Source organism: Pangasianodon hypophthalmus, chromosome 6, assembly GCF_027358585.1.
Source record: "Pangasianodon hypophthalmus isolate fPanHyp1 chromosome 6, fPanHyp1.pri, whole genome shotgun sequence".
Classification (NCBI taxonomy): Eukaryota; Metazoa; Chordata; class Actinopteri; order Siluriformes; family Pangasiidae; genus Pangasianodon; species Pangasianodon hypophthalmus.
In genome coordinates this window covers 11,917,006-11,935,802 of record NC_069715.1, presented here as the reverse complement: position 1 = coordinate 11,935,802, position 18,797 = coordinate 11,917,006, and the positions used below count along the sequence as shown (strand labels likewise).

The 18,797-nt window shown below is 39.0% G+C and overlaps 1 protein-coding gene across 1 annotated transcript in view; it reads right to left on the bottom strand.

The window, feature by feature from the left end:
- The window catches only part of itpr2 (inositol 1,4,5-trisphosphate receptor, type 2), a 93,645-nt gene that overhangs the window by 15,281 nt on the left and 59,567 nt on the right, over positions 1-18,797 (bottom strand). The window contains exons 39-55 of the mRNA XM_026927126.3: positions 18,490-18,677; positions 18,196-18,376; positions 13,479-13,723; positions 13,043-13,243; positions 12,785-12,895; positions 11,421-11,516; positions 11,110-11,229; positions 7,816-7,926; positions 7,460-7,652; positions 7,243-7,368; positions 6,831-7,006; positions 5,385-5,549; positions 5,056-5,239; positions 2,423-2,506; positions 1,745-1,875; positions 1,135-1,300; positions 853-1,013 (exon numbers count right to left, since the gene is read on the bottom strand). Of these exons, the coding sequence (XP_026782927.2) occupies positions 853-1,013; positions 1,135-1,300; positions 1,745-1,875; positions 2,423-2,506; positions 5,056-5,239; positions 5,385-5,549; positions 6,831-7,006; positions 7,243-7,368; positions 7,460-7,652; positions 7,816-7,926; positions 11,110-11,229; positions 11,421-11,516; positions 12,785-12,895; positions 13,043-13,243; positions 13,479-13,723; positions 18,196-18,376; positions 18,490-18,677 (2,639 nt within the window). The remainder of the gene's footprint in view (positions 1-852; positions 1,014-1,134; positions 1,301-1,744; positions 1,876-2,422; positions 2,507-5,055; positions 5,240-5,384; positions 5,550-6,830; positions 7,007-7,242; positions 7,369-7,459; positions 7,653-7,815; positions 7,927-11,109; positions 11,230-11,420; positions 11,517-12,784; positions 12,896-13,042; positions 13,244-13,478; positions 13,724-18,195; positions 18,377-18,489; positions 18,678-18,797) is intronic.

Below are 18,797 nucleotides of genomic sequence, written 5' to 3'. Positions count from 1 at the left end.
AGCCCACAGGTACACACACTGGCGCATGCTCTCTATCTCTCTCTCTCATACACATACACACACACACACTAATGACACAGAAGGAACTTTGGTTCTGCATCCCGGAGACATCTGCAGCTGTAGATGTACATTAATATGGAAAGTGGCCAATGTTTTTTTTTTTTTTTTTTTTGTTCTTCCGTCTGGTGCTTAGTAAGAATTTTGTGCGAACAGAAGAATTCATTCAAATGCAGTGATTTATTGCAAGTAAAATACATTCTTATTCCTCAGGCATTGTGAGCAAAATGACTTTAAAAAATACAGTTAACTCCAGAATGATTTAAAAAGTCAGCAAAAATGAATATATAAAATGAACATCTCATGAAATGAGTGATCACTTAAACTTTAACATATGAACAGTATGAACAGTGAACAGTATTAATCTTTTTTTTTCCAAATATAAAACCTGTTCTTAAATCACTGGATTAATCAATTTCAGTGTTTAAAATATATAAATAACTAGGCTGATTTTATAATCCCTATATCGACATTTGTCTGTGTATGCCAGGTCAACAGCAGGTCACTAACATTCGCCTTATTTTACCACTCATTCCTGCTTCATGTGAGTGTTTTTAAATAGATTTAAATAAAATTATAAAACTAAATAAAATGCTAACAAATCAGGAAATGTCTATAAAGCCTAAAAACTCACACTGTTTACATTTAAACTTAACATGATGCAATAAGGTAATAATAGGTTTTTAATGGAGAGCGTATCTAAACTAAACGGTCTGTTATATAATATGAATATGTTTATTAAATGCACAAAGCTGAAACATTTTGATGAGTAAAGTCAACCAGACAGAGACTGACCTTGATCATTTGGGCCACGTAGCTTTCAGGACCGGTGTACTCAGTGGGGTCCTTCACCCGCACCAGAACCAGGAAGTACAGGTAGTGCCACATGTTGTGCTCATTCTTGATGTGCTCCTCGAATGACACTGTCTTGTTGTCAAACTTGTCTCTCTCCAGCCCTGCAAGAGAGCAGAAAAAACATTACTATTATAACTATTATTATCATTTTAATGCTGCTTCTCATCGTACAGGATTTCCTTTAACCTCCTTTAACGTCTTTAGTCAGTGAATGGAACCTACCGCAGATGAAGCAGGTGGTCTTCAGGATCTCCTCCTTGCCCTGTTTCTCACTCCTCAGATCAGCAAACGTGTCAATGATCACACCGAAGATGAGGTTCAGAACGATGATGATGACAATGAAGAAGAACAGCAGGTCGTACACCACGCGAGCAGCAAACATGGGTTCCTGTGAGGAGTGACATTCCATGATGTGGTTCATGATCTTAGACTTTCAGGGTCAAACTGTAGCCTTCACAGCTAAAGAAGCTAATTATTACTAAATATTAATTTCCTGCTCCTTATGCACCTCTGAAAGCTCAAACTGCAGATAACTATACACAATTTTCCATGAAAATGATATAGGGTTCCTCAACCAGCCGACAACTCACTGCACACATCATCCTATTCTGTGCTGTTCAAACTCAACACGAAATAAACTGTAATTTCTACCAAAATAAATCTCATTTACACCAGTGTAACATCCACCACTAAATACAGGGGAATTTCACATAGTTTTATTCATATAGCCTTTTTTCTTAATGCTACAAATATTCTACAATTGTGCATGTATGTACGTATAGTTGTCTTAGCTGGATTGTTCAAGCGCTTCATGTCATGACATTATTCTCACATCTTTTGAAGGCTTGCGGAGAATGTCGGCTATGCCACCTCCATTGCGCAGCCCGTGGTTCAGGACTGTTACGATACACATTAACAGAGTGTCACACACTCGCTCTGATGCATCCTCAGCTTCTTCCTTGCCTAGAGAACAGTAAAAACACAGACTGTTTAGAAACGCATATGTTTACAATGTTTAAAAAAAGACAAGCAAGCTCCAAGCTCTGTGATCTATAGATGTATTTACAATCTATACATATAAGCTGTAGATATCACACTAAACTGCCAGGCCTTATTTGACTTGGTATATATCACAGCCGGCAAACTCATTAGGTAAGCAGATCCTTTTTAATATCCTGTTCACATTTTTTGCAGACAGAAGTGATCTGAAACAAGTTTTGGTTCATCATCGAGACCCTTTTAATAAGGCTACCAATTTAGCAAAAATGAATTTACTAAGTTAATTCCTGGGCTTGGACTTCATTCTGTCCCTTTCTGTTTTATAACTGCAATAAATCGGACCAAAATTCAGGCTGCTGCTTTCTCAAAACTTGGTACACAGCAGCTTTATTCCCATATTCACCAGTTTCCAGGTAAGTAACCATTTCTATGATTAAGCTTAATCAAGCTACAAACATAAACAGAAAGTTATCTACAAGTTGATGCTGCCTGTTTAATGACTGTAGCTTACCGTGGTACGAAGCCGGGAACTGACGGGGGCAGGTGTCCACCACACAGCTCTCAGGGTCTGCAAATTGCCCCGATCTTATCCTCTCTGCTCAACACATGAACCAGAAGGACAAATGTTCTTGAATGCATTCGGTTGCTTCAGCACTACACAAAACCCTTTGCCATTCATCTAATAATGTGAAAGTATTGAGAATATACTGTGAAAAATTAAAGGGGAAAACCAACATTAAGTGTGTTAGTAGGATGTTGGGCACCACAAGCCTCCAGAACTCCTTCATTATGCATTTGCATAGATTCTACATCATGTCTCTTGAACTGTACTAGATGGAGGAACACTATTCTTCCAAAATGTATTCCATCAATTAGTGGTTTGACGTTGGTGGCTCGAGAGTGCACATCATTCCAAATTCTCCTATCCCATAAGTGTTCGACTTGGTTGAGATCTGTTGACTTAGAAGTCCATAGCATATGATTTACATCATCAAATTGTTCAGTGATTCCTTCTGCCCTGTGGATGGGGGCGGAGTCATCTGGGAAGAGACCACTCCCATCAGGACAGAAATGTTGGGAGTCACAGGTTAAAGGTGATCAGTCAGACTAACTTTGTACTGATTTGTAGTGACTTTCCCTTTAAGAGGACAAGTGGAGCCAAACCATGCCAGCAAAGAGCTCCTCCATAACAGAGTCACGTTTTTCTCTTTAATCCGTCACCCATCTGTATGTTTAGATTAGAGTCATTTAAAACCCTCAGACCTGGAGCCTATTTTTGACTTCATTTTATTGCGTTTCTCACTAGGCTTATAACATTGCAATTATAAACAGCAGACATAGATGGCATATTGTATTTTTTTCCAGATCATCCCAGACTACATGAGCAAATTTTGTTAAAATATGTACATTTGTGCAAGTGTATCAAGAAGTTATTTCACCAATGTAATATAACTTAACTAAATACACAGATACCGTTTCAGCAAACGACTAATAAAGGTTAAAGTATTCAAGTAGCTTTGCAAGTAGCTTTCAAATTGTAAAATATTTTTTAATGACATTATCTTACGTAAGGTTGCTAATAGCCACTTTAATTCAGCTCATACACTGAATGGAGCAATATGCTTGTTTGCGTTTATCGGTAGAATAAATACCGTATTAAGTAATGATTTTGAGTAGACTTTTCCCTCAAAAAGTAGTCATTTGTTCTTGACAGAAACATTTCTCTTCAAGTAAAGCAGAAATATTCCCAAAATATAATTTAGTATCTCTAGTGTCTAAAGTAGAAACACTGGCACACTGTTTCACACTTTATTAATGACTAAACAATGAGGGGAAAAAACAGAGGTTCTAGCCCAAATTCCTGCATTATTGGACTACCTGTCATAGAAGGCAGCATGTCCTACCCTACATAGTGTAGTGATATAGATGTTAAGGAGATATTTGGGATTTGGACAGTCTACATAAACAGAAGGAAAAACAAACAGTTTAATTTCACTATTTCATAAGAAAATATATCAAATATAAGGGATGAATTTTAAAGTCAGCATTGGTGTGTTTTTCAAACTGATAGCTGTTTGCTATACGATGCAGCAATGCAGTAATGATGAGATAGATGAAACACACAAATTGTGTACACTGAGTTCTAAAGGTTAATTTGCTTCGTGTCCATGTTGGCATGATTGCTGAGCAGAAAGACAGTGTTCATGTTCACACATGACCCTGCATGTACACAGTGTGTGATTATTTATTTCCTCTGTCCCCTGTAGCAGAGCAGTGCAGCACAGCACACAGATGAGCGGATTACATAAGGCAGCGTGGCCACGGCTGGGTTACACAAGTGCACACGTGCTAGCAGAGCAACACAAACACAGCCATGAACAATAACACACCTGTATGTATGCTACCATTCTCTGCTGCTGCTTCAGTAAACAGAATTTCAACGGGTCATTAAAACCAATAGGGAACAAGAGCGCTTACTGAGTGAATTACATAAGCAGATCGCTCATGAACAAATAACATGATTAGAATATAAATTATGCCACGTAAACTATTAACTGGCTATATACACCACAGCGCTACTGAATTCTTGATTGTGATTGGTCAGAAGGTATCGACTGTCTGCAAGGCAAATCACAGGTGTATAATTAATGTGCTCGTTCACATGCGATATCGTTTCTATAGTAACAAGAGTATGTATGGCAAATGCTGACAAACAGATTGAAAAAAAAATGTTGATATGTTGATGTTGGAGATATTTAGTAACATTTTTGGAAGGAGTCTCCAGTGTCAGTGTTTTGTAGCAGTCAGAAGTAAAGCTGTGAGCTGAGGTAAAGCAGGAAAGTCTTCAGGACAGAGAGCTTTGCAGGTTCTCTGTAACATAAGCTACATTTTTTGTCTAACTGACTTTAAAAGAAAAGAGATAGGAAAAGAGGATCATAAGACAATGTTGTTATAACTTGTTTCACGGATGTTCCGCAACATTAAAATGAATATAAACAGATTAAAATGTATGACATCTCGTTCTTTAATAAATTAAACACTGCAAATTGCTGCGGAATAAGAATCACTTGCGGAATCACCTGATTAATTTCCTATAATAGCCCACCTCCATTGCGTTTTATTCGCAACTTAATTGGTGCATACCGAGCGCAGGGTGACGGTCCACTTCCATCAGGAAGTCATCTTTGAGGAAGAGGAATCCTACGATGGAGAAGAGGTAAACCAGGATGATGGCTAGCACAGCGGTGAGGAAGATGGAGCGACCATTCTTCGTCACACTCCTCATCACATTCAACAGTGTCTCCTCTCTGCGTACCAGATCGAACAACTAGACAGAAGATGAGAGAGACACAACCACACACAAACCGTGAGCTAGAACATTATCACGTAATATTAATGTAATATTAATGTTAATATTAAAACTAAAATGGAATAATATGTGACGGTAGATGTGAATGAAGCTCAGTGTGTACCAGTATGCTGTAGAAGAACTCGTGGACAAACAGGCCAAGCATACAGACGATGACATAGGAGACGTGCAGGAGGAAAAAGACGTCCATGATGACTGCTTTGTACCCTCGTGTGAACGTGCCCTGGTTCCCCACGAAACTCACCAAGAAGACAATCTTATTCAGCAGCTGAGAGAAAACATCAGACAGTTATCAAGACTCAGTGTATATGACACACCTGCAGCCTGGGCAGTGCAAAGAGCATGTAATTCAATTCCTGTAAAGTCTATAGAGAATGTTGAATAGGTCCATAAAGAAGACTGTAGTAGTAAGGCTTGTAGAGAGCCTTTTGCTGGAGAAATTTTCTGAAGAGAGACAGTTATCTATTAAATAATGAAAATAATGAATAATGAAAGCCTACATTAGCCTAAATCTCCACGGTGGGGTCGAGTTAGAGAGAGAAGTAGGCAGTTTGCTCTCAGCTGATTAATAAAAGCCTCTATTCTGGACTGGGGGCAATTTTTTAAACAATACATCTACAAACATAATAGCTTATGAATTCACCAGTGTATCTTCAGATCATTTTTTTTGTATTTGAAAAGGGAACTATTATGAACAAGTAATAGAATTTACTTCCTAAAACTCTTACATTATTAAGCCTGTATTAATTTCATGTGACAAGCTAGCATATCTATGTGCATAAAGGACAGTGAGCAAAGAGTATGCAGTTTGTAGACTTTTTATCTGTGCGATTCCCTGCATCCTCTACAGGGTGAGAATGATGCATGCCCAAACTCATATCTAGCATATCTGTGTGCATAAATGACAGTGAGCAAAGAGTATGCAGTTTGTAGAGTTTTTATCTGTGAGATTCCCTGCATCCTGTACAGGTTTTTTTTTTTTTTTTTTTTTTTTTTTTTTTTTTTTTAAATCTAAAACTCAATTATGATGAAATGGTCATTAAACATTCATGTAAAACATTTGTTAAATGTTTTTTTTTAAAAAACATAATTTCTTTTTTTGAAATATGTTTATAAATTAGGCTCTAAATGTGTAGAATTCATTCTTTCAGATATAGAACTGTTTTTTCCTTAGAGACCACAGAAGTGAATCAGCATGATCGCACACGGATACCACAAAGCCTTCAGAAAAGCTTAATTAACTGCAATTACTTTGTACAGCATGTTGAATAAAACTAGATAAGAACAGCTTTGGTAAGACATTTTCTCATGACTGTCTCCACGACCCTCACTGTTAGACTTCCATTATAAGTCAATCTCAGTGGCTAATACTATTACTGTGCCCACTAATCTCAGGACCTGCAATGTCTCAACAAGAAACACTGTAGACAAACATGGTAAATAAAGGTTAGGCTGAAAAATACTGCATATTCCTTTAAGCTGCAGTTCATTCTGAAGCTAATTTGGCATAAGCACTCTTTGCTGCCAAATGAATGTTTTCCAGTCTTACATTGGTGGCTCCGAGCAGCAGCAGCGTGGGGCCTAAGCCTATAGTATATATGGAGCGGAGGATGACTGTAATTAAGAAAGCCAGAATGCCTCCTCGCCTGGGCAGGATGAAGAGCATAGATGTGCTTATGGCTACCGCCACCCACAGCAGGACAGACAGGAAAGGGGGCAGGACACCTACAAGACACAAAAACTCAAATTGGTTTGCAGTTGCTTATTGAAAAAAAGGGGTAATCATGGCATTTAAATGTATCATCACTGAAGCAGTAGCTTCATATGAATACACAGTCTATTGAGAACAGTTAAATGAACTCAATTCAGGAGATACTGAATGTGAAATTAATCTGAGGTTTCTAGAATGATTTGGTATAGCTAAAATAATCAAAAAATAATGTGATGAATGGGACAGCTACCTTCATCTTCATCGTCTCCAAATGGATAGAACAGAGCTACGGCAATGTTGACCAGCACAGCCAGGTTAAAGGAGATGCTTCCCCAAAGAGAGATGTGTTTCGATACCCAGAACAGAGCAACATTATCTACACACACAGAATCAAGGGGACAGAATAAATCATCGCTGTTAGAATGGAGTGTGTGATGTTTTCTCATTGGAAAATAAAACTGCCGTACTCCTCATTTTCTTCTGCCACCACATCTCGTTGTACAGGTCTTCAAACTGCTGGAAGAAGTGGTTGACTTTGCTGCCCTGATCATCTCTCTCCGTGGTGGTGAACACTCGCACTTTGGACTCCACAGTCAGGTACTCGCAGATGTTGGGTACTGGGAACACAATCTGCTCCATAGTGCGGTCATGACGCACAATCTTTGGCAACAACAAGAAACATATTGTGGCCATTTTCAATATAAGAGCTCAGAACAGAATTTAATCTAAATTTAATCATTAACATCAATAAACTGGTGTTAGAGCAACCAGTAAAGGGGTGCTTTGTCTGGATTACAGCTGTTTCTCAGGATTGTATGCATACCTCAATCTGAGCGGTGTGTTTGGCATAGAATGGGAGTGCTTCTTCTCTCTCATCGTCCGGATCCAGGCCTGGCTTTAGACTCTGCTGCAGCGCTTTTCGGTGCCGTGCCAACTGCAAATCAACACCATTTATACCATTTACCAACACTGTTTACATACAAACACTAAAATCATAACAGCAGTCAGATCAGAGCAAACATCCCAAGTTCACCATTCTTATTATAATAGGAAAGACTGGGAAGAGACATTTGACAAACCTAAAATAAATATAGCAAAAATTAAAAAAAAAAAAAAAAAAAAAAAAACAGCAATAAAACCAACACTGATATGGCAAATATAGTGGCAATAATATATATAGACATATACTTGCATAGCATGAATAACGAATACCTTAAGAGAAAGCAGAAAATACTACAAAGCATTACAGATTTTATTTTACTCATTCGTCCTCAGTAAGCGCTTTATCCCAGTAAGGTTTTCAGTAGATTGGAACCCTGGATGGGACACCAGTCCGTCACTGCACACTATGCGCACACACTAATTCACACCTAAAGACAAATTAGTGTAGCCAATCAACCTACTAACTACACTACTACTAATAAAATATCTCTTGACTCGTGTGTTTATCATGTTGTACTAACAGGGATTTAGCTCAGCATATGCGAAACCCCGCTTACACAGTAACCTGAGCTCAGGATCCAACCGGGAACCTAGAGCTGTAAGGCAGCAATGCAGCACACTGCACACTGCACCACTGTGCCATCTATTCATTTATTATCCTCCTATTATTCTACTCCTAAGGAGAAGAAGATTGTTAGCAAGATCGGCTGCTGGAAAACTGTCCATGTCCCACCATCTCTAACGTTTTAGCTCACATAAAATCCAGCAGAACAAGACACAACTTCGAAGACACAGCTTCAGAGTGAGCTCTGCCTGAATGGTAACCAGACTAGAAAATTTTAGTTACTTCTGTAATGTGAGCTATTAGAAAAAGATTTTCTTACCGAAAGAAACTGAAACTCAAAAGCACAACCTTTCTGTGGACAAAATATTAAAGTTATATTAAAGCTAAATGTCTGTTAGTATTCATTAAGATTCAATTACCAGATTAATTATCAAACTAGTCTTCAGCCACAGCTCTACAGATACAGGGGTTAGGAAGTTCGATCAGTAGTAAACAAATGAGCAAGCCTGAACATCCTCAGCAATGCAGGTCAGAGCAGCACAAAGCTGATGAAGCTGCAGAGCTTAATGACCAGCCTAAAGTCAAAGACACTGCACCCATCATCTCAAACAGTTCTGGAGTACAAGCACACGCCCGAAATGGACCAATGACAACAAAAAAGAACATCCTGCACTCGAGCAAAGAGCTCAGTCCTTAAGAAAACAACAGAAAAGAAAGCCTGCATAGGCTCTTACAGTTACTTATATATCTATAGAGAATTCAAGTAGCGTCCTTTACTTCAAACTAGACACTCAGCTTTTCATTGACTCATCCCCTTCTCAAGATAATCACACTGAGACAAAGAGAGGAGCGTTTATATACATATTCAACAGCTCTATACATTTTGAGCGCATATTATGCTTCAAATTAAAGTGTGAGTGTTTGGAAGGGTGTCATTATGAAATCTCTCGACACATGCACAGGAGAAAGTAAAACTTCTACACTATCACTTTCACATCCGAGACACAAACAAGCCTGGTGCTTTATGTGTGATGCTTTATAGACAGTACTACCTGAAGATATTAAATACTCTTCTGGATAAGAAACATGATGGTATTTTTGGTTCTGTTAAAATGCCCCTTATCTCATATGATCTGTCTGTTCCTGCTTCTCTATGGGTGTGCTTTTTACTGAAGACACCCAGGTCCCTGCGGCTGTGTTTTGTTTTGCTCTTATGGAGAGCAATGTACAAAAATAAGAATTAAAAAAAAAAAGCATTGGCTAATCCAGCTGAGAGCTGTGCGAGAAAAAACGAACATGGCTGCAGGCAGTGCGTGTACAATGGATAAATTTAACTTCAAACTTGCTTTCTTTTCTGTGTGTGTGTGTGTGTGTGTGTGTGTGTGTGAGAGTGTGTGTGTGTGTGTGTGTGTAAGGAAACAAAAAGAAAAGAACAGTTGAAACAATGGGTGATTATGAAATCTGCTGGTTGGTAGGACAGTCTGTCTGACATCAAGCTCAGTAGTAACATAAGACACTAAGATTAAAACTAAACTGTAACTGATAGGCAAATGCCTTAGAATCAGGATAAACAATTTATAACCTGAAGTTGCATACTCACACAAAACTTTTCCACTGACACAAGAGACACAAAAAACTGTAACTGTAGTGATGGGAGGCTTTATGAAGGGGTGGAAAAAGTACAGAAATCATATTTAAGTGCAAGTAAATTCCACCTAATTAAAAGGGAAAGTAATCAAATTTCTACTTGAGTGACAGTTAAAATGTGTCCATGTTTAAACGTACTCGAGTATTTAAAAGCATGGCAAAAAATAAATGATTATTTTATTTGAAATTACAAGTCAGGGGTATTGTTTTTCTTCAAAATGGTGTCACAGAACAATATCTAACCATATCACACTTTTGTTTCAATTCAGACAAAGCTTACATGTGATCAGGTTCCTGAATGTATGAAGAATGAGTAAGACGGTGGTGCTGGCTGCAATCTTTATATTAATGCACTCGGTCTAATGTTATTGTTTCTATAGTAACAACTTTACACATGAATTTGCAGAACAGACACTCAACAGAAATTAATTTAAAAACTGTAAGTGTGGGTATGGTATATTATGATATATTATACAATATATTTCCTGTGAGAAGACATATTTAGCATTTTTGGAAGGAGTCTCCAATATCAGCGCTTTGTAACAGTCAGAGGTAAAGCTGTAACTGTTGTGTAAATGTTCCACGTGTATTAAACATAACTATAAACAGATAAAATGTATGTGTTGTTCTTAATAAATAAAAAATTGTAAAACAATCAAGTTGGAAAACAATCAAGTTCTATTACTTACTTATAATAGCATGCCCCATCAAGTTTTATTCCTTACTTAATTATTAACACAACAATTAACAGAAATGTTAGCTGGTAGCTGAGCAGAAGAAAACAATTATTCGAATCATTTGTAACCAGTACTTGACAAAAAAAAGTCTAAATAAACACAAGTATTAAAATTAAATTATAATTGGGTATAAATGGGTAAAGTACAGATCCCCTAAAGTGATGTATAATATTGAAATACAGGTACTTAAATACTTTCTACATCTGAACTGAAAATAAAATCCCACCTGATGGGCCAAGATGTAGATGTTGTGGCCCACGTCTCTAGGACTGATCGTGTCTCCTGCTACTTCCGTATCTCCCTCATTCTCCACTCCCTGCAAATAGGCCTCCTTAATTACATCCACCTGTGGACACACACATGCACATATACACACATATACACACAATATGAGTCACTTGCTGTCTGAAACAAAAATACAAAAATGTCACAGTATCAACAACATGCCAATGAAATAAAACTGTTTCATAACATTAAACAGAATAAAATGTAAACCCGGGTTAGACTATAGGGTCCACCCTTGCTGTCCTCACTCACCAGCTCATTAGGTCTCATCTTGTCCAGGATTTTCTCTGCGTTCTCACTATCATGGCAACTCTCCATGATGGCCAGCAGCAGCTTGGAGGCATTATTCTGGTCAACAAGCATGAGGAACTTTCAGAAGTCTTACAGAGCTTACCCTGGGTCCTCAAATGTCATTTTAGTAGGTACACAAAGCTTTTATTTACGTTAATTATTTACTGCGTATGTGCATTTTGTAGGTTTACAACTATAGGACTCATGGGTAGTCATGGGACTACCAATGACCAGGTATTATTAGCAAGGTCCATCATTCTCTGAAGAGCACTGACACTGACATGGCAGTAGCATGGTTGTACATGTATGTGTGACGTTGCTATAATTGTATCAGGTTGTATCAGTAGTATCAGTTCAAATGCTGGTTACAATGATAATACCATGTAAATCCTTCAAACATTTAACTACTTGTTTTTTAAATATGCTAATGAGAATCTCAGACAGACCCATTGACAGATGGATGAATGGACTGATGGTAAAAATCTTACATAGCTATGAAAATGGGTCGCGCTTATAAGAATCTTGGACAGACAGATTCTGATCAAACAGGGACCTTACTGTTGACTTTTTCAAAATAAGCATAAAAATGCGTGTTCGTCTTTTTTTTTTTTTTTTTGGTCCTCAGCTTGCTGCTTTTCCTCACAGCCACCATTTCATCTTATAATGACACCTTATGAAGTGATAACTACTGACAAAAAAAAAATACAGAACAATAAAATATAGATGACTCTTCAAGGGAAGTGAAAAAGAAGTGACGCCACTGGGAGTTGAGGCAAGTTATTCCCAGCACAGGTACAGCCTACATTCATGTTATGGTCTACTAATGACCTCAACAACTTGCTACTCACTACAACAAGCGTTTATAATAAAGTTCAAATGTTGTATTAGGTGAATGTAGTACACGTGGTATTTTTAGAGTGATGAGCATGCTTACATCATGAAGACCCTAGGGTTAGGGTTAGGGATAACATCTCTGTTGATACGTAAAGATTACACAATAAATATTTCCTTTAATTTACACCATCAGCCTGTATATATTTTAAATGGCTGATTAACACAGTGATATTGTTAGATTAGGTAATCATACTGTGAACATTTCTAACCATAGCACCTCCAGAAGCTATAATAGCTAACTGCACTATATATGGTAGGTTCAAAAATGAAACAAAAAAAAAAAATTAAGCTATGTGTACCTAATAAACTGCCAACTGAGTGTAGATACTGTATACTAATTATATTGAAGAGAAGACGGTCATTGGAATATCACAAATAAACAAGTACATGAATTATAAATGAAAAGCTTGCATGTGCAAGTTTTGGAGTACCTTCAGCTCCAACACAAGGTCAATCCTAGTCTTCCCCAAGGGCTCAATAGGATTCACTATAAGTGCGATGATGATGTCAATGCCATTGGACTCATGCTTGGCTATACAAGACTGAGAAGAAGAAAACCACGCATTTACAATTTATGCATGATGCTTGGCAGACAAGTAAGATCAAACAGTTGCAAGCCAATAGCAATAAATAATCGTATTATCCCATCACATGCTTGTCATCTTTACAAGCAACTACACATAGGATACCTGATTCTCATGGCAAGGGCCTTGGCAGTACTCAGTGATGCTCTCCAGTGTCTGTTTGACTAGGTCCACGTTCCTCTCATTAATGTAGAGGCCCAACAGCCCCAAGCCTCCTGTGGTGCTGCCGCAGATGCAGTCCAGAAACTGCAGAGTCTCACATACCAGGTTATAGTTGGTTTTGTTGTTCTGGTCTCGAAGGAAATTCTGCAATGTATTGTGAAGTCTGAGGTTAGATCAAATTAAGATTAGTTCTTAACTTGAGGCTGAGATTAGATCTAGTTAAGATTGCTCTGAATTCCATATAAATCCTACAAACATTTATCCACTTGTTCTTGAGATATCATGCTGACGAGAATCTCAGACGGACAACAAGAAAACGTATTGTGTCCACCACTTAATGGCAGAAGAATGACAAAACAAATTAAGGTCTTTACTGTACCTGTAGATGCCTGTTGTGGTTCTCACACAGCAGCTGCAGAAAACGCAAAATGGGCTTCATGATGGTGATGGCCTGACCCATCTGCACCTCCTCCACCACCTCCTCCGTCTCCTCAGCCCCTTGACCTGCCATCTCATGCTCCGGGTCTCCCTCCTTACGGAAAGCACTGTAAGCCTTGGAGGTGGCACAAGAAGCGTCTTTCAGCTGTCCCCTCATCTCCTCTTTCAGGTGCATGGAGTCAAAGCCTGCAAAAAGAGCCAGACACTGAAATTTCAGCTGTAGCTGGAGAACTGTATTGCTGTATTGCAGATGACCAGGCGCAGTTTAGGTTGCGTGGACAGAACAGACAAAACTGACAGCAATATAAAAAGACAAAACTGACAGAACAAGGGCCTTGAAATCAACCACAAACCAGAAAGAACCACTTCCCATAGCTACTTAGAGAAATTAGGAGCTTTGTTCATTTCTATTCATACAAGGTGAAATAGAATAGAATAGAACAGAATAAGAGCACGTACACACACACAAAATATAAAATGATGGTCTGGGAAAACCTATTGGTCACATTAGAATATAAAATATGTTTTTTTTTTTTTTTTTTTGGAAAAACCATGAATATAGTTCACCAAAACAACATGAAATGACTTAACATGATTACTAATTACTATACTTACGATCTTTATCATAAAATATAATAATTGAGTTGCATATGTTCGATCCATTAAAATGATCATGCAAAGTTGAACTGTGTTTCTATGACATTGCGAGCAAGAGTTATTATTGTAAATATATGTGCCCTATTGGTGGCGCTAGAGCACTTGAGTGGCATACACAAAAACTGCTGTGAAGATAGCTGAGACAGTCTTCTATCACTGTGCCAAATTTCATAAAAAGCATATGAAGTGTTCTATGGACTGACAGACTTCCATGTGAAAGTCTAATAATAATAATAATAATAATAATAATAATAACAATAATAATAAAGCAGTACAGCAGCAATCTGTGGGGTCCAAGCACTTTTTGCAAAAAGCACCCCAGTGGCCAGTTTTTGCCAAGTTATCTAAAAAAAAAAAAAATAGTGAGACCACACTTGGGCATACTTGGGCATACTTGGGCATACTTGGGCATACTTGGGCATACTTGGGCATACTTGGGGGCAGTCGTGGCCTAATGGTTAGAGTCTCAGACTTGTAACCCAAAGGTGAACCTGAAGGTTGTGGGTTTGAGTCTCAGGTCTGGCAGGGATTGTAGGTGGGGTGAGTGAATGACCAGCGCTCTCTTCCACCCTCAATACCACGACTGAGGTGAGACCCTTGAGCAAGGCACCGAACCCCCAACTGCTCCCCGGGCGCTGCAGCAAAAAAGGCTGCCCACTGCTCCGTGTGTGTGTTCACGGTGTGTGTGTGCTCACTACTGTGTGTCTGCACTTGGATGGGTTAAATGCAGAGCACAAATTCCGAGTATGGGTCACCATACTTGGCTACACGTCACTTCACTTCACTTACTTATCAAGTTTGTGACAGTAGCTCAATGCTAGTTGTGTGAAATGCCTTCTGACAGCTGACTGGCTGAAGGTGGCCATGTACTTGCAGCAATTCAGTGAAGATTAAAAATCCAGTTACAGATTAGCAGAATGATGCAGCACACCAGATTTCAGTTGAATTTTCAGTTGGACACCAAAGACTTTAGACGTTCAGTTCCTGAGAAACAGCCATTTGAATTTAACTCCACCCCCTTTAGACAACAACGCCCCAACCTTTGCAGATATCCTCAAAAGTATGTACTGACAGTGTGGTTTAAATCCATAAGACCAATCATGAATTCCAGCTGTCTGAGGAAACCACCGTCAATTACTGAAGTGCACATTCTCCTGGGTAGTTTGACACCACGTTTGTGAAGATAGGCCAAAAATCCTAGAACTAGTTCGCAAAAGTAATTTTTTACATATCATGCAAATTAACAAAAAATCCATCATGGTGGAAATTAGTGGGCGGGGCCACTCAATTTTGAGTGTAAGACTTATGGTTCTCAAGATATAGGTCAAAACGTAAACACTCGCGCACCACCATTAGGCTAATAGCACTGAGTACTACCTGTTGACCAAGTTTCACGTCCGTAAGACTTTTGGAACCTTAAAAAGTCTTTCTATCTAAGCGAGATTTCTTACACAGTACATGCCGCAACTGACTGGAATTATATTTCTTATATTTTCTGCCTTTTCACTTTTGGGGTTCACATGTGGTTGAGAAACATGCAAACAAGAATCATACAAACATATTTCAGTTCAGGACAGCCTGTAGTTCACAGCACTATATATAGCAGAAAATGCCAAAGTTTCACTATGTCAATGGTTTTCCCAGACTGCCACACATAAATAATAGATTTTTTTTATGCCCAAAAACTTACTAAAATGACCTAGGAACTTCCTGACACATTATATCATTACAACACTGCAACACTGCCAGCAACTTTGAAACTGGAAACTATATTCCTCATTCTATGAAATGAACTTACCTTTCCTGCACCTTTCACTGTAGTTACTGAACAATATGCTTCAAAGATGAATCAATGAAAAATATCATGTTCTCCGGTCCTCTGTTGTAAGCACTAATACACTTGTTGATTTGCATTAGGTTAAACATAGCAAATCAAATATTATGGATTGAAAATATTAATTAAATTCAAACAATTTTTGGCTTACACTTACAATAGAACAGCTTCATCCAACATTTTTTGGAATCAAAAATGATTGTTTTCTCAGCAAGTTCTGGTCATGCATTGTACATTTATATTATCTTGATTCCTCACCCCTCTAAGCGGTCTTTGAATAAACTTGACCAGAGTTAACAGCGTAACGGAAAGGTCATTAAGAAAGCATTGGAGATTCCTCCAAGGGAATGTTGACAGTGACATGTTAAAACCAGTATTAAAACAGGCAATGTGTGTTTACAGGATTAAAAATTCACATCTGAGCTCCTTTATTCCTACAAGCTGAAACTCTTGCATAAAGGAAGTGTTACATAGAAAACTAACAAAGGCTCATTGATGAACTCGTGGCCCTCATGTGACCTCATGTGATGAAGGATGTGGATTGAGGCAACTGAAACGTAGGGCACCTGGCCAATATCAAGCTCAAAGAAAATCTACATTGCCTTAGGTCTACAATGACTCTGCATGTAAAGCTAAATTATGATGGACCCTCTATTTACATCATTATTCACACCAATGCTATAAACATACACTGATCAGCCCTAACATTATGACCAACTGCCAAATACTATGTAGGTCCCCGCCAAAACAGCTCTGACCCATCAAGGCATGGACTCCACAAGACCTCTGAAGATGTGCTGTGGTATCTGGCACCAAGACGTTAACAGCAGATCCTTAAAGTCCTGTAATTTGCGAGGTGGGGCCTCCATGGATCGGACTTGTTGGTCCAGCACGTTCCACAGATGCTCGATCAGATTGAGATCTGGGGAATTTGGAGGCCAAGTCAACGCCTTCAACTCTTTGTCATGTTCCTCCAACCATTCCTGAACAATTTTTTGCAGTGTGGCAGGGTGCATTATCCTGCTGAACAAGGCCACTGCCATTAGAGAATACCATTGCCATGAAGGGGTGTACTTAGTCTGCAACAATATTTAGGTAGGTGGTACATGTCAAAGAAACATCTACATGAATGCCGGGACCCAAGATTTCCCAGCGGAACATTGCCCAGAGCATCACACTGCCTCTGCCAGCTTGCCTCCTTCCGATAGTGCATCCTGGTCCCATCTCTTCCCCAGGTAAGCGATGCACACGCACAAGGCCACCTTCTTCCATTGCTCCATGGTCCAGTTCTGATGCTCATGTGCTCATTATAGGCTCTTTCAGCAGTGGACAGGGGTCGGCATGGTCACTCTGACTGGTCTGCGGCTACGCAGCAAGCTGCGATGCCCTGTGTGGTCTGACACCTTTCTATCATAGCCAGCATTAACTTTTTCAACAATATGTGCTACAGTATCTCTTCTGTGGGATCGGAGCAGATGGGCAAGCCTTTGCTCCCCACATGGATCAATGATCCTTGAGCGCGCATGACCCTGTCGCCGGTGCACTGGTCGCTGGTGCACATCCTTCTTTGCACCACTTTTGGTAGGTACTTACCACTGCATGCTGGGAACACCTCACAAAACCTGCTGTTTTGGAGATGCTCTGACCCAGTCATCTAGCCATCACAATTTGGCCCCTGTCAAAGTCTCTCAGATCCTTACGCTTGCCCGTTTTTCCTGCTTACAATACATCAATTTTGAGACTGTTCAATTGTTGCCTAATATATCCCACAACTTCACAGATGCCATTGAAACAAGACAATCAATGTCATTGTCAGTGGTTTTAATGTTATGGCTGATCGGTGTGCATTTTCTTCTTAAAAAACACATTTGTAGAATTCCATATATATATCCATATCTATTTATAGAACTACTCTTTTTAGCATGGTTTTGGACTAGCCATTATACAATGCCTCCTCTAAAGTTAAACAAATTTATACTGATTGCTTCATAGCTTGTGGTCATCTTGATATCAACCCAATCACTCCATTCACTTTCCTCAGATTAACATTATTTTCCATTATGCTAATTTGGCTGGACATAAACACAATAAGAGAACAATCAACACATCAGCAAACATGGAGACAATTTTTATCATTATTTATGCTTTCAGTGTTGAGACACTCCACCTTTCCTCTGTCTGAAGTTGGTAACTTCGCCTTCCTCCTCGCGCTTCCGGCAGCTGATCTCAAACATGTTGACGGAGACGGTGGAGCGGATCTCCTTCTGAGCCAGCTGCATGTGGTCGTAGAAAACTTTGAAGAACTTCTCTGACTTCTTCTGCTTGTGCAGCTGATGATAGAAGGAATTCTGCAGGGAGAGAGTAGGCGGGTGGATATGGAATGCATAATAACCAATTCCTTCATGAAATATGATACCCACAAAGCATATCTGCTATATATGCGTGTGTAGGGGGTACCTACTTGTATCTGTGTGTTTCCACCCCATAGCAGTGCAATGCCTAATAGGATACTCTCCTCAAACACACGGTCATTCTTGGTGCTGACGATGAGATCAATGACTAGCTCTGTTGCTCCCACACTATCCAAAAGACACTGGATATCCACCATAGACGTGCCAGGCTTATCAGAATCCTGTCCTGGAGAACCAGCTGCACACAGAAACACATGCTGTACACAAAGCACAGTAATATATTTGGGAAAAACAAGCAATGACTAGTAAATTATTGTAGGCTATATTAACATTATACACACTTCATGCTTAAAACTAG